Source organism: Chlorocebus sabaeus, chromosome 17, assembly GCF_047675955.1.
Source record: "Chlorocebus sabaeus isolate Y175 chromosome 17, mChlSab1.0.hap1, whole genome shotgun sequence".
Taxonomy (NCBI): Eukaryota; Metazoa; Chordata; class Mammalia; order Primates; family Cercopithecidae; genus Chlorocebus; species Chlorocebus sabaeus.
Window position 1 is genome coordinate 17,428,484 of NC_132920.1, and position 25,875 is coordinate 17,454,358.

Sequence of the window (25,875 nt, forward strand, 5' to 3'; positions counted from 1 at the left end):
CAGCCTAGGTGACAGAGTAAGACTCTGTCTCAAAAAAGAAGTGTGGAATGTGAGATGTTACCGTCATTGTGTCTGGAAGATGGAAGAGGTGGTGACACTTGCCATGATAATTCAGGGACTGAGCACTCACTGGGTACAGATTGCAGTGATGAGTGCGGTGGACCATTCAGAGGGAAATTATAATAATGACATGTAGGCATCACTTTATAGTTGCAAAGTTCACTTCATGGTCTCCTTTCACCTTCCCAAGAATCCTGAGGCATGTATTATTATTGGGTAGATAATACTTAAGTCATATTTCTAGAAGTCCCCTGAGCTTTAGGTCCCTACTTGTAACTGCCAACTGTAGGCACTTCTAATGCAGATCCTGTAACTCTGAACTCCTCTGCCCTGGGCACTCCTTGTCTCTGTTTTGATTGGCACCACCTTCCCTGAAGCAAAACGTCTAAGATAGCCTAGCTTCTCCCTTTTCCTCCAAACCCTCAACCATTTAATCTTTTCCCAAATCTTGCCTAGTTTAAACTTCCCTTAGATCTTCCTTAACCTGCTGTCACTTTCTTAGTAAATTCCCAACTCCCCTCCCAGCCCTCTCTACCACCCCTTCTAACCGCTCATCAATCCCTTATTTCCCATGCTCTGTTAGATAGCTCCTGGCGCATAATGAATGTTCCATCAATATTTACTCGTCATTCATGCTTCCATGCCTTTGCATATGCAAGGCATAGGTGCTGGGATGCCTTTACTTATTTTTCTTCTGAATACCATCCTCTCATCTTTGAGACTTAATTTGGTTCCTATCATAACTTTGGTAGCCTCTCTACTTCCCAGGGCTCAGTTGCATGTCTACCTTTGTTGAGCTCCCCTTCCCATGTGCTCCCACTGCTTTCCTGCACACATCTCTGTTATAGTAATTCTCAAAGTGTGGGCCCCTTGTACTCTGAATTCAGAGTGCTTCTAAAAAGGCAGATTCCTGGGAATGCTGAGAACTACTGCATCAGTATTGTTGAGAGTGAGGCCCAGGAGCCTGCATTTAGGAAGCCTCACTTTTCCCCCAGTGATTCTTATGCAGAGGAAGAAGAGTGGTGAGAATCAGTGTTTTATTCTCTCACCTGCCTTGGCCCCTACAACTAGTTCCAGGAGTGGGGAGTATGGCCACTTAGAGTAGTCTCCGGGTAAGTTTCACCACCACTTCTGACCGTTGGGAGATGAGAACAGCAAAGTTACTCAGATTTAATGGTTTTTAACTGTATCTTTACAAAGAGACACAATCCTTTTTCATTTGTTTGTTTTTAAGCCTTTTTTGAGTTATAATTTTATGCCATAAAATTGACCCATTTTAAATGTCCTAACCTACTTTCTGTCTCTATAGATTAGCCTTTCCTGGATATTATAAATGGAATCATACAATACACAGTCTTCTTATCTAACTTTCATTTAGCATAATGTTTTTGAAGTTCACTTGTTTTGTAGCATGTATCACTATTTCATTCTTTTTAATGGCTGCATAATACTCCATTATAATACATATGCCATATTTTGCTTTGCCATTCACTGGTTAATGGATATTTGGATTGTTTCCATTTTTTGGTTATAATGAACAGTGCTGCTACAACATTTGTGCACAAGTCTTTGTGCAGACATATGTTTTTATTTCTCTTGAGTGAAATAGAGTGGAATGGCTGGTTCATATAACAAATATGTGTTTAACTTTTGAAGAAATTTCCAAACAGTTTAAACCAACTGCAGCGTTTTCCACATTCACCAGCAATGTGTGAGGGTTCCAATTCCTTCGTATTCTCACCAGCACTTTTTATTATCTGTCCCTTAGTTTGTAACCATCCTAGTGTATGTGAAGTGGTATCTGATAGGAAGCTTGATTTGCGTTTTCCTAATGACTACTGATGTTGAGCCCTTTCACATGTGCTCTCAGCCATTTGCCTGTCTTCTCTGGGAAGATGTCTATTTAGATATTTTGCTGATTATTAAACTGGCATATTTGTCTTCTTATTGAGTGTGAAAGTTTTTTATATATTCTGGATATAAGCGGAGTAATATATTTACTTGATGGAGGGAAAAAAGGTTCACAATCCCCCTGCCCAGTCTGTAGTGGCCTGGCCAGCAGGGTCTCCATGGCTCTTCTTTTCTCAGTGCCAGGGTGTTGCCCTTAGGGGACTCCTAGAACAGTTCTTTGAACTCTACCTTGTCCGTGGTGTAAACAAGAGCAAAGGGGCAACGTGGGGACACAGGAATAGAAAGAGCTTCCTCAACTGCATAGGTGCTTAGAAAGGGCCATAGAGGGGTCTGGGGAATGAGCTCCTCTTCAGTGAAGAGTTTCTTGGTTTTTTTTTTTTTTTGAGACGGAGTCTCTCTCTGTCGCCCAGGCTGGAGTGCGGTGGTGCGATCTCCACTCACTGCAAGCTCCGCCTCCCGGATTCAGGCCATTCTCCTGCCTCAGAGGCCTCCCGTGTAGCTGGGACTATAGGCGCCCACCACCATGCCCGGCTAATTTTTGTATTTTTAGTAGAGGCGGGGTTTCACCGTGTTAGCCAGGATGGTCTCGATCTCCTGACCTCGTGATCCACCCATCTCGGCCTCCGAAAGTGCTGGGATTACAAGCGTGAGCCACTGTGCCCGGCCTAGTGAAGGGTTTCTATCTCGTGTTCAGCTAAGCGAGTTTCCACTCCATGATAGGGGAATAGTATAGGGTTTATCCTGGTCCTGCTCAGCATTCAGAGTCCTTTATTTTATGGCTCTGCCTTACTCAGCCCCATCACCCCAAGTCAGCACACAGAGCCAGCCCGGGGTGTACTTAGCCTTCCCCATGACCTCAGTTCTCACTGGGCTCCTTCTTGCCTCAATAGCCCGGTTCCCTGTGGCCCAGTGCCATGGACAGCTGGCCGGCCCCCAGTGGCTGAACTGTCTACTCCTCAAGGAGATGGTGCCTTGAGAACACAGTCTGTGTCTCATCCACCTGTGTAGCCCCAAGCCAGTACTGAACGTAGCCCAAAACACCTTTGCAGACAATTTTCTTAAGCCACTGAATGAAGAAGAAGGAATGAATTCGTATATGGGAAATAGGAAAACTGAGACTCAGACAGATTAAGTAGTCTGTCTACTAGAAGACTCAAGACCTCCAGAATCACGTGGGTTGTCAATGAAGGGACTGGGTCTCAAATTAAGGTTCTCTGATCCCCAGAGTGCTTTTTCCACTGCATCAAGTTATGAGTCCTAGCCTTTTATCTTCAGACATCTCAACTTAGAGGACAAATGCTTAAACTACGAGGCTGATCAGAGATGGTTCTGAGGGGTGATACCACCAGAGTGGAGGGGGCAAATGGGATGGCAAGGTAATTGTATGTGTGGTTTCCATAGAGATGTTAGGGAATAAATATTTCTAATTTCAACTTAGAGGAGGCATATTTATATACAAGGCAAATTAGGGATGGCTCTGAGGGGTGATACCACCACAGTGGAGGGAGCAAATGGGATGGCGAGGAAATTGTATATGTGGTTTCGATGGTCGATGGAGATGTCAGGGAGTAAATACCTTTCCGGAGATGACTCTGATTTGTGAGACACTGCAAGATCTCTTGGAGGAGCTGGGATTTGGGGAGTGAAAGTAGCAGTGCTAGGAAGAACCTTGGAGGCAGCTGAATCATGGCACAGGAGAGGGATAGGATAGGACGTATTTGGGACTTGGGGAGTTGTCCGTGTAGCATGTGGGTATCTCAGGAGCCTGGGAATTGTAGCTAGAGAGCTGGGGTGAGATCCTTCTGAAGGTCAGGCTGAAGCATTTTTCTCCTGCGGTGAGACCTGATTAGAGGCTCTAGAGGAGTCAGTTGGCTAACCAGGATCTCATATATGTTTTCTCCAGTTTCATGAAACATTGAGAGTGTTCTTTTTCTTATATAACTCTCTGGTCTCAGCTATTCTGATTTCACCATCTCAAAAATCAGAGACTCTTGAAACATCTTTGCAATAAAAAGAAAATGGTGCTTTTTGTTTGCTGTTTGGCGAGAAGCTGTCTCCAGAAATGCTCTATAGGAGAGTAAGCAAAAGACACGAAGGCGGGCACCTTGGCAACGTGAATGTATCTCTTAGTCAAACAGCTCCCTGGCTTGACTGAGCGGGGTTTGCTTTCAGCCCCCTCACACTACAGTAGGGCAGGAAACGTTTTTTGATCAGCCTTGGTTTTCTAGATATGAGCATTGTACCTAGCAGATAGTGGGAACTGACTGATTTGAGTGAATGAAACAAACATATTCAATGAGCCAGTTAATGAATGAATGAATACTGTGATGGTGTGTTTCTCCTATACGTAGCATTACCCAATTAGTAATAGTGAATCACAAGGTTACTTCTCCTAGTGCTTGGTAGTTTCCTGGGAAAGAAAAAAAAAGTCACTGATATGGTTACAGTAAAGAGAATTTAACGATTGGCCAGGCGCAGTGGCTCACGCCTGTAATCCCAGCACTTTGGGAGACCGAGGCGGGCAGATCACACGAGGTCAGGAGTTCAAGACCACCCTGGCCAACATGGCAAAACCCCATCTCTACTAAAAATACAAAAATTAGCCTGGCGTGGTGTTGGGCGCCTGTAATTCTAGCTACTTGGGAGGCTGAGGCAGGAGAATCACTTGAACCCAGGAGGCGGAGATTGCAATGAGCCAAGATCACGCCACTGCACTCCAGCCTGGGTGACAGAGTGAGACTCTGTCTCAAAAAAAAAAAAAAAAAAAAAAAAGAGTTTAACAATTTAGGACGGTCTGATTTGATGGTAGTTTACCAAATATTTTAAATTTTGATGGACCTATAGAGAAATTAGTCCATTGTAACTTTATTTTTTGCAGAGAGTTCACATATAAACCAGTTGCCTAGCCTCACTATGAGAAAAGGTTTGAAAGTCTCCAGTTTCCTGTCACTTCAAGTCTATTTCCTTTTTTTTCTTTATTTCTTAAAAAAAAAAAAAAACACTTAAAAAATGGGGTACATGTGCAGAACGTACAGGTTTGCTACACAGGTATATGTGTACCGTGGTTTGCTGCACCTATTGACCCGTCCTCCAAGTTCCCTCCCCTCAGTCCCCACCTCCCAATGGGCCCTGGTGTGTGTTGTTCCTCTCTCTGTGTTCACGTGTTCTCAGTGTTCAACCCCCACCTATGAGTGAGAACACGTGGTGTTTGGTTTTCTGTTCCTGCATTATTTTGCTGAGGATAATGACTTCTAGCTTCTTCCATGTCCCTGCAAAGGACATGATCTCATTCCTTTTTATGGCTGCATAGTATTCTATAGTGTATATGTACCACATTTTCTTTTTCTAGTCTATCATTGATGGGCATTTGGGTTGGTTCCATGTCTTTGTTACTGTAAATAGTGCTGCAATAAACATATGTATGCATGTGTCTTTATAGCAGAATGATTTATAATCCTTTGGGTCTATACCCAGTAATGGGATTGCTAAGTCAAATGCTGTTTCTGGTTCTAGATCCTTGAGGAATCGCCATACTGTCTTCCACAGTGGTTGAACTAATTTACATTCCCACCAACAGTGTAAAAGTGTTTCTGTTTCTCCACAGTCTCACCAGCATCTATTGTTTCCTGACTTTTTAATAATCACCATTCTGACTAGCGTGAGACGGTATCTCATTGTGGTTTTGATTTACGTTTCTCTGATGATCAGTAATATTGAGCTTTTTAAAATATGTTTCTTGGCCACGTAAATGTTTTCTTTTGAGAAAAGTCTGTTTCCTATTTAATATTAGGTTCATGATCTTCAGAAGCCCTTGGATCTGGGTCTCCCTTTCAGAATTGGAAGAGAAACACTCACTACCATTATTTCTGTATTTTTGGCCTAGTGAAGAGAACTTTCAGCTAGCAATCAGGAAACCTGAAAGACCCACTTGTTTTTTGTTTTTTTTTTTTTGAGACGGAGTCTCGCTCTGTCGCCCAGGCTGGAGTGCTGTGGCCGGATCTCAGCTCACTGCAAGCTCCGCCTCCCTGGTTCCCGCCATTCTCCTGCCTCAGCCTCCCGAGTAGCTGGGACTACAGGCGCCCGCCATCTCGCCCGGCTAGTTTTTTGTATTTTTTAGTGGAGACGGGGTTTCACCGTGTTAGCCAGGGTGGTCTCGATCTCCTGACCTCGTGATCCGCCCGTCTCGGCCTCCCAAAGTGCTGGGATTACAGGCTTGAGCCACCGCGCCCGGCCGACCCACTTGTTTTATTAACATGAAAACGTTATCCAAGTAGCATTATCTCTTACTTGTTTTGTGAACTTGTTGTGAGGAATTTACAAAATCCTTTAGACAATGTGGAGTTTTAACACAATTTGAAATCCTAAAGAAAAAGGAGCCATGGAAGAGACCAAAAGGCTTACATTAGAGGGAGCAAGTGTGCTCTTTCAAGTCATGGGAGGAAGCCACTATGGTTCCAAGTAGGAAAAACCAATCTAGCGTCTTCTTTTAAATGAAAATTTCTCCTATGAAAATCTGGCTTTCAGCCTGATCTGGGATGGTGCCAGTGAGTGGGTAGGCAAGGAAAAGGCAGCAAGAGGCAGCTAATTAATTAGTCAATCAAAAAGTATTTATAGATTCTCTAGGTATAGGGCACCATGCTGGACTCAGTGGGAGATGCAAAGAAGAGTAAGATCCAACCTCAGCCCCTGAAAAGCTTGCAGCTGGTCTCCTTGGGAGACAAGGTGTACATGTGCTGACAGGAAAGAAAGCACAAGGCAGGTTTTTAATTGGGCAATATGTCTCACAGATGCAAAATAGGTAATCCAGGCAAATAGGGTGTTATTCTAGGCTTATCACCATTTACATGTGCCATGGAGTGTCAATGTTCAAAGCATCTATGAAAGCTGCTTTTATAACTGGTTCGATTGAGCTAGTTAAGGGCTAAACAGACCCTTCACCACTGAGCATAAGATGGGTTGGGTGAAGAAAATATGACGGATGAAGGAGTGCTGCTGTTGTGCAGAAATGACCCCAAAGAGATTGGGCCTTCACCCTTCGCTGTTTAGAAGCAAAAGAGTCGTTGTAAAAATGTTCAGAGGGAAAATATGTGATGAAAAACACAAATTACATACCACAATTTTCATTTTATGGTAACCGCACCTTCACGTAGACTTGAGAAAACTCTTTTAAACATGTTGGAGGAATAAGTACATGGACAGAGGAAAATGAAATGTTGGGGACAAAAATAAGGCTATACTGACCTGAAGTTTTCCGTTAGTCATTTCCATTGACCAGATCTTCTAGATGACTGCTTGACATTTCAAATATAACTATTCCCGCTGACAGCAAAATGAGATGGAATGACTTAATAGCGGCAGCTAACGTTTATTATTGACCATGTTCCAGACTTTCTCTACCTTTATACTTCATGGCAACCCTGTGTATACTATACCTCCTGGTTCAGATGCAAATAGTCATAATGGTGTTAACTCTGAATACTGATCACACAAAAATTGTGATATAACACTATTGGGAGGACAAGACAATAGGCAATATGCATGTAGGTAGTAGTGGGGACTGAGCAAGGAAAAAGTAAACCCTTGTATTTCTGGTGGGAACTCAGTAGATAATGCCCCAAACTGAAGAAAACCAAATAAGACACAGAGATAGAGTCATGTTATTTAGAGATAAGGGGGAGGTGGGGGGTGATTATTCAAAGACACAGTTAAAATAATTGAAAATGATTGGCACTTATGACACAGAATGGAAGAGTGTAGAACTATTGATTCTTTAAATTATGTGCATGTTTAGCTTTGATAAAAATAAAAATTAGACTGGGCGCCATGGCTCATGCCTATAATCCCTTTACTTTGGGAACCTGAGATGGGAGAATTACTTGAGCCCGAGAGTTCAAGACCAGCTTGGACAACATAAGGATACACTGTCCCTGCAAAAACTAAATTTAGAAAATTAGCCAGATGTGGTGGCATGCCCTGTAATCCTAGTTACTAGGGATCTTTGGTGGGAGGATCCCTTGAGCCCAGGAGGTGGAGGCTGCAGTGAGCTATGACTGTGCCACTGCACTCCAGCCTGAGAAATAGAGTGAGACTCTGTCTCAAAACAAAAAACAAAAAACCTTGAAAAGTGAGGGGAAAATTCAAATAAGAAAAAAAAAAAAAAATGACCAAAAAGGAGGATGGATGCACTTCTCATTATAATGACACTCAAAAGAGAATACAAAAAAAAAAAAAAAAAAAAAAAATTCAAAACAAGGAATTAAAATTAATCTCAAGTACAGTTTTTCAAAACCTGATTTTTTTTTTTTTTTTTTCCTGAGACAGAGTCTCATTTTTTTCACCCAGGCTGCAATGCAGTGGGGTGAACATGGCTCACTGCAGCCTCGACCTCCCAGGCTCAAGAGATCCTCCTGCCTCAGTCGTCCAAGTAACTGGGACTATAGGCGTGTGCCACCACAACCAGCTAATTTTTCAATTTTATGTAGAGATGGGTTTCACTATGTTGCCCAGGCTGGTCTGGAACTCCTGGGCTCTAGCAATCCACCCGCCTCCGCCTCCCAAAGTGCTGGGATTACAGGTGTGAGCCACCGGACCCAGCCCCTAAAACAAATCGTGAAAAGGAGAAAGTTGTGTGATGTTATGTTCCTTCCTCTTTTTTCCCCACACACACTCACACTCTGGTCAGGTGTTTCTGTGTATCCTCTGGCCTTTCCTTGCAATCGGCTTCTACTTGAATAGGATGACTAGCGACGATCTGGAGGACCAAGTTTGAGCTGTGTCATCTAACCCAGTCTCTTCATTCTCCAGCTGTGAATCTGGCCTCTCTTTGTTCCTCACTGGGTTCTTAGAATATCTTCTTTCCTACCATCTTGCTGTATCCTCCTATTCTGCTGGCCTCCTGAACCAAACTCCTCGGTCTATCGCCCTGGCTCTGACTCATTCCTTACCCTGACCTTGTTGTCTGTATTTGCTTTGACTACCCTATGAGTTTCCTCAACCTAATTCTTAATTCCTGGCTGCCACCTCCTTGTCAAAACTTGGCTAAATCCACTTTGGAATGCTAAGGCGGATGGGACTGCCTGGGAAGAATTTGGAGAATCTGCAGGTCTGCTCTTTCCTCATTCTTGAGAGCCAGGCTAGTAGCTGAGGGTATATGGAGAGAGAGAGGGAGAGAGGCAGAGAGAGTTTGGAGAGAAGAGGGCATGATCATGCCGACCATCCTGGGCCCCGTCAGTCTCCTTGGGAATGCTAACATGTCTCCTGGTATAGTCTTTCTTTTATTTATTCTTCATTTTATCTTAGAAACTGTTCTGAAAGTTTTAAACCCAGAGACATCTCTCCAACTTCCTTGCATGAGCTGTATTTTGACTACTTTAGAGACTGTGGCAGAATTTCAGTCTTGCTCGTGGTGATTTTACATGGAGTGACATCTGAGTCGCTTTTCGACTGCATTCCACACCAATCTGTCCAGCCCTGCAGCTTGTGGGCTGACTCCTGTTGTCTTTCAACATACGGAGCACTATGAGATAGTGCGAGTTTGGGTCTTGTCAGGGAGTCTGATTAAGCCACAGTCAGAGACGGCAGTCCTAAGTGTGAAATGTAACAGGCCTTCTCAAGACAGCTTCATCTGTGAACTGCTGGAGGTGGCTGGTGCCATTCTGTTAGGAATAGGAGCTTGCTAACAAAGCAAACATTTTTTTTTCTATCGCGGGCTAGGTCTATGGTGGTAACATTTGGCAAGTTGAGTAACAGGGAACATAGATAACTGTGAACAGATGGGCAACTATTAAAAGATTTCAGGGGCTTTCATCATTTCTCAAATGGCCTTCACCCACCTACAGGATACCCAGTTCCCTTGCAAGAGGATTACGTAAAGGATTCAATTACATTTCTCTTTCCTTTTTTTTTTTTTCTTCAATTGCGATGGAAGCACAAGCTCTGACGTGAAGAGGAAAAGAATAGATGAGAAATTTCTAATTTTGAATCCCCTTAGGATTAGATGCTGATTTCAGCTGTGCAGAGAACACTGCCCCATATTTTGCAAGAGTAACTGTTGCCAGTTTCAGGAGAGATGACTTTCCAAAATAGACAGTAAACTCCGCCCTCCACAGCCGATGACCATCTGACATTCAGACAGAATTACAGAGGTATATAAGCTTTTGAAACTTTTATAACCTTGCTTTTGAAAAATGGCAGTGGCACGTCATCACTGCGTTTAAGCTCAAAACTGATGGACTACAAAACACATAAGAGAAATGTATTGCCTGGTCCCCTGCAGAAACATAAAATATTTATCCATCTGAGAGCAATTAAATGTATTTCCCCCTGCTTTAGGACAGCAGTGTCTCTGATTCAGAAGCATGCTGTTCCTCTTTTGCTCAGAATGATGCTTGGAAGGTTCTTAAGAGGGAGAAGAATTCCAGGCACTGATTAAGAGGAGGCTTGTTGTCTTCTCTTAAGGGGCAGCAGCCTGATTTTGCCAAAAGCAGTCATAAGTTGATGTGGCCGGGGTTAAGGTGGCTATAAGCTAGATCTCAGGAATCTGAACAAATTAGATTGGGTTTCATTCCTCAGAGGTTGCCTTAATGACATATAGATTCTAGGGCCAATAATCTTAATATAAGTTTACAATTTTAGTGGGTACTTACCCTATGCACAGTCATTTAATTTTCTGTTTGGAAGCAGGAAGCATGGATACCCTGCCCCCTCACCATTTTTTTTTTTCTTCTAGACAGTGTCTTGCTCTGTCACCCAGGCTGAAGTGCAGTGGTGTGATCTCAGCTCACTGCAACCTCCACCTCCTGGGTTCAAGCAATTCTCCTGCCTCAGTCTCCCGAATAATTGTGTTTACAGGTACCTGCCACCATGTCCGGCTAACCTTTTTATTTTTATTATTTTATTTTATTTTATTATTTTATTTATTTTTGAGATACAGTCTCTCTCTGTTGCCAGGCTATAGTGCAGTGGCACAATCTCAGCTCACTGCAACCTCCACCTCCCGGGCTCAAGTGATTCTCCTGCCTCAGCCTCCCGAGTAGCTGGGATTACAGGCCATGTGCCACCATGCCCAGCTAATTTTTGTATCTTTGGTAGAGACGGGGTTTCACCAGGTAGGCCAGGCTAGTCTCGAACTCCTGACCTCATGATCTGCCTCTCTCAGCCTCCCAAAGTGCTGGGATTACAGGCGTGAGCCACCGCACCTGGTCACCCTGCCCCATTTTTATCTCCAGTCCTCTAATCAGCTTCAGTCCCTATTTATCCCAGCCAAGAGTACTGGGTAACTGAAGATCCCTGTCTCTACAAACCACCCCACCGAAGACTAAATTTTGCTTAAACATAACCAGCAGCCTTATAAAAGGAAAATAACCATTTGTCATATTTTAAATTAAAACCCTACATTCAGAATAATTATAATTTAAAATAATTCAGCAACAGAAACACCAAAACAAACCAATCAGTAATAAGTGGAAAACAATTAGCTCTTGGAGGTGATGGCCTCTTTGCCTGCTAAATGATGCTCAGGTTCATAAACTCAGTTCTCCTGGATTGGGCTGTTTGGTTTTATGTAATTGAGTAAACAAGGATTATCAGTGGGTTTAGTCTCCTTGGAGAATTTTATTTTAACAGAAGGAATTATCGAAAATACTGAAAATATGTTCCCACCATTAGCAGAAGAAGAGCTGGCAATATTAATTTTTCCATATATGTTTTGTAGGCTTTTAAAAAGTAAGTGCTGCACATAGATTGTGTCGTATTACAAAGAAGCATCCACACAGGCACTTGGAAGCAGTATAAAGGGAGTGAATATTTGTGTATTACATACTGGGCTTGTAATAATCACCAATGGAATAGAAAATAAGCTCAATATAATGCCGATTTTTTTTTGTTCCAAGATTTAGGTTCTTTTGAATTTCATATATTTTTCTGATATTTAGAAATACTCTTTAGGTAAATAAAAGACGCATGCACACACATTTATAGCAGCACAGTTCGCCATAGCAAAGATACGGAACCAACCTAAGTCCCCATCAACCAATGAATGGATTAAGAAAATGTGGTGTATATGCACTATGCAATACTAGTCAGTCAAAGACAGGAACAAAATAAGGTCTTGTACATTAACTTGGATGGAGCTGGAGGCCATTATTCTAAGTGAAGTAGCTCAGGAATGGAAAACCAAATATCCTATGTTCCTCACTTATAAGTGGGAGCTAAGCTATGAGGATGCAAAGGCATAAGAATAATATAATGGACTTTGGGGGCCTGGGGAAGGATGGGAGGGGGATGAGGGATAAAATACTACACATTGGGTACAGTGTACACTGCTCGGGTGATGGGTGCACCCAAACCTCAGAAATCACCACTAAAGAACTTATCCATGTAACCAAAAACCACTTGTACCCACCCCCAAAACTGCTGAAATTAAAAAACAACAATAATACATACAATTTCATGGTTACAAAAATAAAAATAAAGCCATCCCCAGTGATTGTGTCTTCCTCCTTGCTGTTGTTGAGACTGATGGTGTCAGTTTGCTTATTCTCCCTGATGCTCATGCAGCCTCCGTTTGTGCCTATGCTTTCCTAGAATGGCCAACATGCAGGGACTAGTGGAAAGACTGGAACGAGCTGTCAGCCGCCTGGAATCGCTGTCTGCAGAGTCCCACAGGACCCCTGGGGACTGCGGGGAAGTCAATGGTGTCAGTGGAGGTAGGGTCACAAACTGTTGTCATTCCTGGTCTTCTTGTGGGTCACTTCATTTTGTTTCCATCATTTCACTCTCAAGGAACATTTCTATTATCCTTCAGCTTCCCTACCCCTTCCATTGTATGTGACCATAACATTAACCAGAGGCAAGCAATCCTGAAAAAGAGAAAGGAAGAAAATCTTTCAACCCACAATCCACAAAAATTATCAGTATCTGTGCCTTTTAGAGACAGGGTCTTGCGCTATCACCCAGGCTGGAGTGCAGTGGTGCAGTCATAGCTCACAGTGACCTCAAACTCCTGGGCTCAAGCCATCTCCCCGCCTCAGCCTCCCAAAGTGCTGGGATTACAGGTGTGAGCCCCTGTGCCCAGCCTCAGTGCCTCTTAAGAGCATATTCATCTTTCGTTTAGTGTTCATACTGCTGTCCGGCACTCAATGACTAAATATATTATCTACATAATTATCAAAAAAAGAAACTAATGTTCTCGATTAGAATGTAAATTGGAAGGAATTATCATTCTGTAGATTTTCATTTTAAAGAGAACAAATCACTAAATTTAGGAACTCAAGTTTTGAAGGAAGCTAGTGTTATGCAAAGACAAATATGACTTTGATGTAACATAACTATGTCATGGTGTTTTACCTTTGCCTATTCCTAACCAAATATGGTTTTTTTGTGTTTTTTTTTTTATTTTGAGATGGAGTCTGGCTCTGTCGCCCAGACTGGAGTACAGTGGCATGATCTCGGCTCACTACAACCTCCGCTTCCCGGATTCAAGTGATTCTCCTGCCTTAGTCTCCCGGGTAGCTGGGACTACAGGCGCCTGCCACCACGCCTAGCTAATTTTTTGTATTTTTATTAGAGACGGGGTTTCACCATGTTAGCCAGGATGGTCTCGATCTCCTGACTTCGTGATCCGCCTGCCTCGTCCTCTCAAAGTACTGGGATTACAGGCGTGAACCACCATACCCGGCCAACCAAATATGGTTTTAAAACTGTATCCTAATACCATATTGTAAAACATTTTTTAATTATATAATCAAAACTAAAAAGTTGGCTACTTTCTCAAAAAGGGTACCACATATGGCAAACTCTCCAAGTTATCTACAATAATTTTTCCAATTCCTTCTTGAATAAGGGACAAAGAAAAATTACAAATAATTTACTTAATAATTTTTTTAACAAATAAAGGACAACCAATTAAATTTGAATTTCAGATAAAGAACACTTTTGGGGGGGTTATAAAGATGTTCCAAATACTGCATGGGCTATACTGCGTGTTATGCACCTACATCTAACATTTATTCATTGCTTATCTGAAATTCAAATTGAACCAGGCAATCTGCACTTAATATGGCAACTCTGTTCTTGTCACATGGGCTCTTCCTCCTTATCTGACCCATATGGAATCCTGTCAGGTTTTTTTGGGCTGAGAAAAGCCGTGGGGAAGAAGGGACTTCAGAAAAAGCTTTCACCAGGAAAGAACTACATTGGTGCTTCTAGAGTTTCAGGCGAATTTGGACCCGTGCCTGTATTACATACCATGGGACAGAAATTACTGTGTGAGCACAAATGTGCTGGCTGGTTTATTTCCCCCCTGAACATAATGAAAATTAAAATGCTTTGAATGAATTGAAAGGGGGTGTTGTTTTAAGGAAGGCTGCCAGGAGCCTGTAAGTTTTTTCCGCTCCAACTGAGACACATCTATGATTTCATTTTAAGCCTCTTTTTGTTAACTGTATACAGTTGGCATATGAGATTCAATAAACCTTATTTGTAAGAAAATATTTTCATCCTCTCTTCAATAACTTTGTTTCATTATACTGTTGGCATCAGGTGATTAAAGACATTTCTCTAAACTACTGACCACAAATGTTAAGCCTTTTTTTTGTGAATACACAAAACAAAGTTAAAATCCAACTACCAGGAGATTATTTAGTATTATTGAGTAAAGAAAAAAAAACTCAATAATTTGAACCTCACTGATTCAAAGAGGTACTAGACTGAACTTGGTACTTTGTAAAAAAAAGATTTTTTTCTAGGAAAATTAATAGGCTTAGAATTAGAGGGTATGTAATTAAATTATTTAAATTATTTAAGTGTTTAAACAAATATTTTCTCATATAACAAATCATTCCAAACCAGTTATTAAAGCAAAGTTCTTCTAAAACAACTTAGCCCACAATTTACTATCCTACTTGAAATGAAGTAGGATAATTAGTAAATTGTCTGAATGATATCCATCCTTAAAACATTTTACTAATGCTAAACAACACCATTTCCATTTCTTCTTAATTAGTAAGTGTTGACAATTTTCTAAATTCTATTTTTGACAAATCCGCAGAACAACCTTTTACCTTACTTGTAAACATCATTATGACAATGTTATAGCAAAAGTTAAGTTTTTTTTTACTTTAAAAGAAACTTTTGGCCAGGAGTGATGGCTCCTGCCTGTAATCCCAGCACTTTTGGAGGCCGAGGCAGGCAGGAGATCAAGACCATCCTGGCTAACACAGTGAAATCCCGTCTCTACTAAAAGTACAAAAAATTAGCCGGGCGTGGTGGCGGGCGCCTGTAGTCCCAGCTACTCAGGAGGCTGAGGTAGGAGAATGGTGTGAACCCGGGAGGCAGAGCTTGCAGTGAGCCGAGATCACCCCACTGCACTCCAGCCTAGGCAACAGAGCGAGACTACATCTCAAAAAAAAAGAAACTTTTAGAAGGAACATAATCCCTTACAAGTGCATAATAGGCATAGATCAAAGGACCACTCTATTTTGATACTGGTATTATGATGTGCTTTAGAAGGTGAGTGCTTTTTGTTTTTCTCTGATGACAATCAGGTAAGTTCAGCTCAACAGTTGAAGAAATATTTTTGCGTTTTTACAATGTGACAAACACCATGCTAGGTGCAAGAAAATTGAAGATGAATTATACGCAGTCCTAATGCTCCAGAATCTTTGGTCTCAATGCATTACAATTCAGGGCCCCAAATTCTTTGATTAAGGGATGCTCAAAGGATGCAGTTTGGAGAGAAAGACAGGTCTGCCTGCAGGAGGTATGAACAGAGCTGAACGATAAAAGGAAATTGGAACATATTCCCTTTTATCATTGTACCTTCTGCTCTGTCAGAAGAGGACTCTGACACATTTCTGAAACTTTCTCCCACTTTAAATACTCAGCATAGACCGCACCCCACCTCCCCCACCCCTCACCCTGTGCCCCGCCTGGGGCCTCTTCCATAGCAACAAACAGGTTTATCTGTTTCCAAAGGGATCCATAAGGAGCCTTTGGGCTTGTGTCCTTCTTATGTTCCAGAAGTTGTTACATACTGTGCTGTGAACTTTAAGACAACTTACTCAGCTTCAACATCTAGCTTCAGCATCCTGCTCAGAAGTTAGAACACACCTGCAGAGAGCCGTAAATAACGTTTCCATCACCCTTTGGGCCCGTGGAAATGGGTAATTGGGAAAAAGAAAAAGAAAGACACTCACCTAATAGTTTTGTGAGCATGGATGATATATTTGTACAACATGAGGAAAGGAATCCTAGGTTTTGGTTAGAGTTTTCATAGTTTCTCAGTATTGTATTTCTCAATATTAGGGACATGAAATCAGGGACTTAGATTTTTTTTTCTGTTAATTAAAAGGCAGGGAAGGAAATGCAGAGCACATCTGTTGGGCAGTTGCCACCTGAGCTTTCCCAGTAATTTGGCAGCTCTGAACCCAAGGGGTATGGCCTCAGCAGTCAGTTTCACTCCCACTGTGGTTGTACCCCCGCCCCCTGGGGGTGAAGAAGGAAGAAAAGGAGTGAAATCAGCTTTCTTTTCCTCCTTGCCCAGAGTTCATTATTACCTTCTGACTGTCCTAGGTAATCTTGGGATTGTAAGGTCATTACAGCACCTGAGCAGGTGGCCATGGAGGAAGGGCCACTGGCTTTGAATGAATCGGCTGGGTTCAGGTTTTGGATCTGCCTTTTGTTTGGTCTGTAACTGTGGCCCAGTCAAGTGCTGTGTTTGCAGCCATTTCCTCATCTGTAACATTGCAATGGTGCTACCTACCTCCCTGGGTTCGGAGGGAATGAAATGAAATTATGTAGCGTCTTTACTCAGGAGGATGAAAAATAGGAAAACAGTGTTTTCCGGAGCTGTTGAGAAATGTTTAATAAACATTGATTGAGATCCAGGCATGGTGGCTCACGCCTGTAATCCCAGCACTTTGGGAGGCCTAGGTGGGTTGATCACTTGAGCCCAGGAGTTCGAAACCAGCCTGACCAACATGGAGAGACCCTGTCTCTACAAAAAATACAAAAATTAGCCGGGCATGGTGGCACACTTCTGTGGTTTCAGCTACTTGGGAGGCTGAGACTGGAGAATCACTTGAACCCAGGAGATGGAGGTTGCAGTGAGCCAAGATCACGCCACTGCACTCCAGCACAGCCTGGGTGATAGAGAGTGAGACTCTGTCTCAAGGAACAAAAAACAAAAACATTGATTGAGTGAAGGAATGACTTAGCTAATGAATTAGTGAGAATGACATTGATGATATTAAACTTCCATATTGCCTATGGCAAGACAGTCCCAGGTTTTCTTTTCTTTTTTTTTCTTGAGACGGAGTCTCGCTCCGTCACTCAGGCTGGAGTGCAGTGGCACGATCTCGACTCACTGAGATCACCTCCACCTCCCAGGTTCAAGTGATTCTCCCGCCTCAGCCTCCCGAGTAGCTGGGATTACAGGTGCCCACCACCACCCAGCTAATTTTTATATATTTATAGAGATGGGCTTCACCATGTTGTCCAGGCTGGTCTTGAACTCCTGACTTCAGGCAATCTGCCCGCCTTGGCCTCCCTAAGTGCTGGGATTACAGGTGTGAGCCACCGTGCTGGCTAGTCCCAGGTTTTCATTCAACTGCCAGGGAATAACAAAATGCTCCTTTCCCCAAGGTGTGGCACCCTCCGTGGAAGCCTTTGACAAGCTGATGAACAGTATGGTGGCCGAGTTTTTAAAGAACAGTAGGATCCTTGCTGGGGATGTGGAGACCCACGTAAGTACTTTCCTCCCCTGTTCTCAGTGGAGAGTTTAAACTTACCAGCCCAGCCTCTGACAACTCTAAACATTCTGAGATCTTTATTTATTTGTTTTTTTACTCTGGCTAGGCAGATGGTGGCTAAAACATTCATTTGCCCATTTATTCATTTAATTGTTCCTGCAACGCCTATGGATAGAGCCTTGCCTGGCACTGTTCTGGAAGCTAGAAGCATGGGGATGAACAAGATAGGCCACATCCTGCTCTCACAGAACCTCCACTTTAGTCTGGGAAACAGATGATATATACAAATATATAAACGAATTCAGGTAGTGTTAAGTACGAAAAGAATAAGAAAGCAGGGTCATGATGTAGAGTGCTGGAAGCAGGAATATTGCTTGAGATAGGAAGGTGTATCTGAGGTGACACTGAGCAGACACCTGATGGAGAGAGGTTGTGAGCTATGGAGAGATGTGGGGAAGAGAGTTCCAGGCAGAGGGAACAGCAAGAGCAAAGGCTCAGAGCAAGCTTGGTGTGTTTCCAGCAGAACAGAACATCTGGGAGAAGATAAGGGAGAAGGATAACAAGGGCTCAGAGTACAACATGTTCTTCTCGTCACAGTGAGGGACTTGGCTCTCCTTCCCACTGTGATGGGAAGCCACCTGGGGTCACCGGGCAGAGGACTCAGGGTGATTTGATTCATGCTTTAGAAAAGTTCCCCTGGTTGAGCTGACTCAGTCACCAGCCACCCTTCTTCTTTCTCTAAAATGCGGCCTGAGGATATCACCTCACATCCATTGGGATGGCTACTATCCAAAGAACAGGAATTAACAAGTACTGGTTAGGATGGGGAGAAGCTGGAGCCTCTATGCACTGTTGGTGGGAATGTAAAGTGGTGCAGGCATGGTGGAGAACAGAATGTTGGCTCCTCAAAAAAAAAAAAGAAAGAACTACCATATGATCCAACAATTTCACTTCTATGTATATTCCCCAAATTTAAAAGCAGCATCTCCAAGAGACACCCATGTTCATAGCAGCATTATTCACAATAGCCACGAGGTGGAAGCAACTCCAGTATGCACTGACAGATGCACTAAATGTGGTCTTTACATACAATGGAATATTATTCACCCTTGAAAAGGAAGGAAATGCCGTTACATGTTGTAATATGGATGAACCTTGAGGACATGATGCTAAGTGAAATAAGCCAGACACAAAAAGACAAATACTGTATGATTCCACTTATTTGCAGTACCTGGGGTGGTCAAATTTGTGGAGATAAAGTAGAATGGTGTTTGCCAGAGGCTGGAGGGAGCAGAGAATAGGAAATTGTTCAATGAGTGCAGAGTTTCAGTTTTCCGAGATTAAAACGTTCTGGAGATTGTACAACAATATGAATATACTTAACACTACTGAGCTATACACTGACAATGGTTAAGATGGTAAATTTTATGTTATGTGTATCTTACTCTAATTTTGAACAAAGCAGAGCCTGAGGAAAAGCAAAAACACAGAGTTTGATAATCTTTGGATTGGAAGAGAACTTTAAAGCTACCTAAGCTAGCCTGCCAGTTTTAGACACTTTTCGTATTTTAAAACATATTAGCATCATCTCCAGAGTTAGTCATTGTTTGCATGCATTTAGTGAAAATCTAATGTGATAGCCAAACCAATTAAAAACATAAAAATACATTTATCACTGGATTCTTCTTTTTCTTTGACCTTTGTTTCTCACTAAGGATTGAATTCCAAATCCACCTACCTATAGATTTCTCAGCAACAGCACAATCCTGGCAAAACCATTTTCAGTATAGATTCACAGAAAATCTGATTCTTCAATAAAGTTGTGGTTCGGGGCTTTAAAAAAAAGTATAAAGGGATTCTCTCTTTGCTCCCCTCCCAATTAGACATCGTATGCAACACACAACACCAGTCTCCCAGGGGATCCGGTGACTCCGGTTATGCCAGAGGCTCCAAGATTGTAATTAAATAGGTGCTTATCTCATCATATTGCCATGTATTTGTTTGCCACATCTGAGAAAAACAAAGATACTTCTCCATTTCTGTTGAAGTATACCCCTTGGTGAAAGAGACAAGCCTTGATATATATGAGTTCTGGAAAAACCTGGGCACTAAGAAGCGTCCGCATCAAATGTATCCCACAGCTCTATCGTCACTACTCTAGTCTGTTCTTTTCCTCAGTGTTTTTGTTTACAAGAAACCTTGTATGCAGCAAGAGAGTGGCTGAGCCTCTTATATTCTGAGACATGATAACTCCTGAACGCTAGCATACACAAAGGAATATTATCTGTAATACACTGAAAAAGGTGCTTGAGTGATTGATGAACATTTTCTCTCTTCAACACTATCACAGTAATCATAGTATCACTATGGTTACTATTAATGTCAACATTAGGCTTCTGAGGTACACAGTACATTATAACTCATTAGGAGTATCTCAAAAATTCTAGATAGAAACTTTTTATAGGAGAATAATGAGGCCTATAAATAAGTGTATTTAACTTTGCATTTTTTTAAAAAGATTTGCGTGCTGTCTTCAAATTGCACAGTATACAGTCCCTTTAAGTTCTTTTTAGAACAAAGTGAGATATAAAGTGTAGCTTGATTAATATTAAGTTTTTCATCTCTTCATTCATCAGGCTGTAAACAGGATGACTCAGAGGAAGGAATAGTCTCAATAATGAATATGTAATGCTTAAGGAAATGTTATGTTCTCACTAGTTTTTGAAAAATAGAGGAAAGGAAGGAAAAGAATAAAAGAGGGAAGGAAGAAAGACAAGCAAGAAAGAGAGAAAGAAACACTTGCCATCTGAAAGTTTAGACTCCAGCTCTGCAACACAAAGAAAAATACAGGCAGCTATAGTCCATCTGCCCGTGACTTTGATACTTTGAACATGCTGTTTCTTTTTTCTCTGGCTTATAGAACCATGTGTCATTGGCATTAAGCTTGCAGCTGTTGCCTCTCACATCAGCCAGAAGTGGGGGCTGAACTGTATTCCAAGAACACACCTGTTGCCTAGAAAAAAAGCCCTCACATACCTGATTGTACAGGATGGAAATTTGAGAGTGACACAAGTGTGCATCATGTTAAATCCCGTGCCTGTGCTTAAAAGCCATTTCACAGATACCAGTAAGGAATAAGGGCAGCCAAGCTGTGATTTAACGTCTGTCTCGATGTGTTGGCTGCTGGTTGGGCTGAATTTACTGAACACTCAATAGTCTATTGACAAAACAGACCACAAAAAAGGGGAACTAATAGCTACAATTAGGAATCTCTGCTGAACCGAAGAGCATAACAGGTTTAGAAAAGATTAGATCTTGTAAAGCCTTCTTGTGTGCAACCTAAACCAAAGGACTTGTTTAAACACTCTTCAACCCAAGAACCATGACACAGCTTGCACACCTTTTAAAAAACAATAGATAATTTTATGCATAATTGCATATATGCATGATTTTATAATAGATGTTGGGTAAATAGAGTTCTCAATGTCAAGAAGCAGATCCTCTAGAAACTGGGCCTATATAAGACCTAGCCCTTGGTTGGACATCATTTATCCATAAATAGATTTATGTGATTTGGGTTCTTTTTTTTTTTTTTTTTTTTTTTTGAGACAGAGTCTCGCTCTGTTGCCCAGGCTTGAGTGCAGTGGTATGATCTCAGCTCACTGCAACTTCCGCCTCCCGGGTTCAAGCGTTTCTCCTGTCTCAGCCTCCCAAGTAGCTGGGATTACAGGTGTGTGCCACTACGCCTGGCTAATTTTTGTATTTTTAGCAGAGATGGGGTTTCACTATGTTGGCCAGTCCGGTCTTGAACTCCTGACCTTGTGATCTGCCCTCCTCAGCCTCCCAAAGTGCTGGAATTATAGGCGTGAGCCACTGCACCCGGCCATTAGGGTTGTATTTTTTTTTTTTTTTTTTTGAGACGGAGTCTCGCTCTGTCACCCAGGCTGGAGTCCAGTGGCATGATCTTGGCTCACTACAAGCTCCATTTCCTGGGTTCATGCCATTCTCCTGCCTCAGCTTCCCGAGTAGCTGGGACTTCAGGTGCCCGCACCAAGCCTGGCTAATTTTTTTGTATTTTTAGTAAAGACAGGATTTCAAAGTGTTAGCCGGGGTGGTCTCGATCTCCTGACCTTGTGATCTGCCAGTCCGCCCGCCTCTGCCTCCCAAAGTGCTGGGATTGCAGGCGTGAGCCACCATGCCGGGCCCATTGGGGGTTATTTTTTAACAAAGCTGTCCTATTGTTAGGATTCATGGTGGAACTGATCTCAGGTCTATTTCTAATTGATGTGACAAATGTGAAGCAGCTGCACATCATAGCTTTTCCTAACACAAGCCCTCTTTGGAGATTTCTAAAACTTACATTTTAAATGTTTCTGGGAGTCTGGAATATTTATTTCCTGTTCTTGATTGAAATGGATTTAAAAAACTGTTATTACCACATGCTCTCACTAGTAAGTGGGAGCTAAACATTGAGAACACAGGGTCACAAAGAAGGGGACAACAGACAGTGGGCCAACTGGGTGGTGGAGGGCAGAAAAAGGGTGAGGATCAGAAAGTACCTGTTGGGTGCTATGCTTATCACCTGGGCGATGAAATAATCTGTACACCAAACTTCTGCGACACAAATTTACCTACATAACAAACCTGTATGTGTACCCCTGAACCTAAACTAGAAGTTTTAAAAAAGATAGCATTTTAAAAAATAATTCTTATTAATTCTTTAAAATGAAAGAACCACAATTTGAACAAAAGGGCAATAAAATTCAACTAAACGTAACACACATAAAGCATACTATGATTAAATCACATGCCGTACAATATTCTGTCCTTGAGTTCCCTGACTTCTATAAAGGATGAACCTGATCAGAAAGTTATTAGAGCCTCACTTTTGATGGGTCACGGTCACTATGCTAGATGTCCCTAGTCTTTACCATTTATTTAAATCATCTACCAAATAGGTTGCTCATTTTGTACCATGCTGTTCAGTTAATGAGTTCAAAGAATGGCAAAATGAGAAGTATCTCTTCCTCTGACTTGCACTGGCAGTTTGTATTCATATTTGGAATTAGAGTGGCTCTGCTTTTGACAGCATGACCTTGAGCTAGTCCCTTCATCTCCTCAACGAGGCAGGACGACGTAATTTATCAGGGCCTCTGGCTCCCAATAGCCCATGCACCTGACTCATCAGTTCTCTCAGCCTGAAAGCATGAGGGAGCCATTCGGTTTCCAAATGAAGAGCTTGCAATAGTGTGGCCTCACCACCATTATAAAGAGCATCTTCAGCCATGCCAGGGGAAACACCCTGAGAAACAAGCAGAAGGAACCACATCAGAAAAAAGGATACACAGAACACTAAAGACAAAACGTCTTTCCACTCTCCTGTGGTATAGATGAACATCTGGCTCCTTCATCTAAAAGGACCTGTAGGCCTCTACCAATCTGTGCTTTCTGGTCCTACGAGTTGTCACATCTTCCTTTACCTGAATCTTATCTCTGAAACATATAATAACCTTATCTCTGGAATAAATAGTACAAAATATCTGCATGTTTATTTTACGGATGGTATCTAGTATTCTTTCAATTCTTTCCATTCTCGAAAACATTTATGGATCATTTGTACTCATTTAAAAAGTGACCATTTACATTTTTGGTGCTTTAGAATCTGTGTCTATACAGGATCCCCATCCCAAAAAATCTTATCAGAAGCACCACTGTGGGGCTGACTCAGCAAACCAGCCCACTCCACGTCGATCTCCTCACCTCCCCACTCTGCCTGCAGCCAACTTGCTCTCCCCATGAACTTCCGGTTTCCTGTTCACTGTTTTAATTTGAACATTAATTTTTATTACCACTAGATGTAGAATATCTTGGCAATTGCAAGCCCGAAGAATCTGTATGTGTTTCAGTTTCAACAAATGACAGAGATCCAAAAAATGACTTGCATCAAGAATTCTGCCTCTGGGTTTCATCCAGGCTTTAAATCGGGCATCTTCTTTCTTACTGTCTTAGCCATTAACGATAGCCAGAATTTTTAGAGAAGGAAGCATTTAAAAGTCATCCATTCCACTTATCCACCCATCCACCCCCTTGGCTTGCTTGCTTGTTTTCTCTCTTTTTTTTCTTGCTTCCTTCTTCCCTTCCTTTCTTCTCCCTCTTTTCTTTCTTTTCCTTTCTTTCCATATATTTTCATCATTCTTTCCTTCTCTACTTCCTTCTCTCCCTTTTTCCTTTTCTTCCTCCCTTCCTTACTTCTCCCTTTCTTTCTTTGCTTTTATTTTCTTTTTCTTCCTTTGTTCCCTCCTTTCTCCTCCCTCCCTTCCTTCCATCTGTCTGTCTGTCTTTCTGTCTTCTACAGAGAAGAAAACTGCAAATTAGAGAGGCTAGGTGATGTGTGTGGTGTGTGAAAGACCTCAGCAATGCTGTGGCAGAGCCAGGAATCTAGTCTCCAGAGTCTCTGTCTGTCACCTTGGCAGGCGCCTACTTTAACCTGCAGTAGGGTGGCCCCATCACCATTCTAAAAAGCATCTTCAGCCATGCCAGGGAAAACACCATGAGAAGCAAGCAGAAGGAACCATGTCAGAAAAAGGATACACAGAACACTGAAGATAACATATCTTCTCTTCCTGCTCTCCTGTGGTATAGACGAACATCTGACTCCTTCATCTAAAAAGGACTCTAGGCCTCCACGTGTCTGTGCTTTCAGGTCCTACAAGTTGTCATGGCAGCTGTGTCTCCCGCCACCCTTGTGGTAATTGACTGCCTGGTGAGAAGCAAGACCGCACTGACCCGCCTCCTTCCTCACTCCCTCTTTCTAGAAGAGGAGGATAGGTCTCCACGACCAGGCTCAGGCCCAGGGCAGAGGAGAGGGTGGAAGGCTACTGTGCCTCTTAGTGACCAGGAGAACACTGCCTTCAGGACAGAACTCTGTCTCTCTGGATCTTCATTTCTGCTCCTTTGCACTGGCCTGGGCTCGGCCTGGTCATTACTCACTATGCTGTTGGCACCAAATTTGCAGCATTCAGAAAACTCATAGATAGATCAGCCTCTGTTATCATGTCTTCCCAAGAACGGGAAGTTTTATTCTCAGTATTGAACACATAGTTTGCTACCAAACATGCTTCGATCCACAGCCCATCTCCTGCTAAATTTCAGGCCTTAACTGGACATCCCTGTGACTCCTTTTTTACTTAAAGTTTGTTTCTAGAGCATGCAATCCCATCTATCTCACTGAACATCCTAATTTCATAAACTTACTTAGAGCTTTGGGGACTGACCAATAAGAAACCGGACTTGGAATCAAAACCAGACTTCAAAGGGCCACCAGGCCTCACCAACCACAGGATTGCCCCATCTACTCTACCAATGAAAAAAGTCATCACCAAGATACCTTGGTAAAACAACGAATCAGATTCCATGAGTCTCTAAGGTTAAGATGATACCTGCCCTTTTTCTTTTTCCTGGACAGCAAATATGCTTGCTACCGAACTCTTGCCTCAGTGTTTTTCTTTCTGCTTTTTTAGTAATTTAAATTTTTTTTTTTTGAGACGGAGTCTCACTCTGTCGCTTAGGCTGGAGTGCAATGGCGCGATCTCAGATCACTGCAACTTCCCCTCCCAGGTTCAAGCGATTGTCCTACCTCAGCCTCCTGAGTAGCTGGGACTATAGACCCACACCACCAAGCCGGGCTAATTTTTGTGTTTTTAGTAGAGACGGGGTTTTGCTATGTTGGCCGGGCTGGTCTTGAATTCCTGACCTCAAGTGATCCGCCTGCCTCAGCCTCCCAAAGTGCTGGGATTACAGGCGTGAGCCACTGCACCCGGCCTGATTTACTTTTTTGAGTAAATGTTTGCATGGGTTAAAAAATTGAAGCCAGGGGCTGGGCGTGGTGGCTCAAGCCTGTAATCCCAGCACTTTGGGAGGCTGAGGCGGGTGGATCACGAGGTCAGGAGATCGAGACTATCCTGGCTAACATGGTGAAACCCCGTCTCTACTAAAAATATAAAAAACTAGCCGGGCGTGGTGGCGGGTGCCTGTAGTCCCAGCTACTTGGGAGGCTGAGGCAGGAGACTGGCGTGAACCCGGGAGGCGGAGCTTGCAGTGAGCCGAGATCGCGCTACTGCACTCCAGCCTGGGAGACACAGCGAGACTCCGTCTC

The 25,875-nt window shown here is 42.6% G+C and overlaps 1 protein-coding gene across 1 annotated transcript in view; it reads left to right on the plus strand.

Moving 5' to 3' along the window:
* The window catches only part of CAP2 (cyclase associated actin cytoskeleton regulatory protein 2), a 166,699-nt gene that overhangs the window by 17,095 nt on the left and 123,729 nt on the right, over positions 1-25,875 (plus strand). The window contains exons 2-3 of the mRNA XM_007973609.3: positions 12,556-12,677; positions 17,614-17,714. Of these exons, the coding sequence (XP_007971800.3) occupies positions 12,557-12,677; positions 17,614-17,714 (222 nt within the window). The 5' untranslated portion in view covers position 12,556. The remainder of the gene's footprint in view (positions 1-12,555; positions 12,678-17,613; positions 17,715-25,875) is intronic.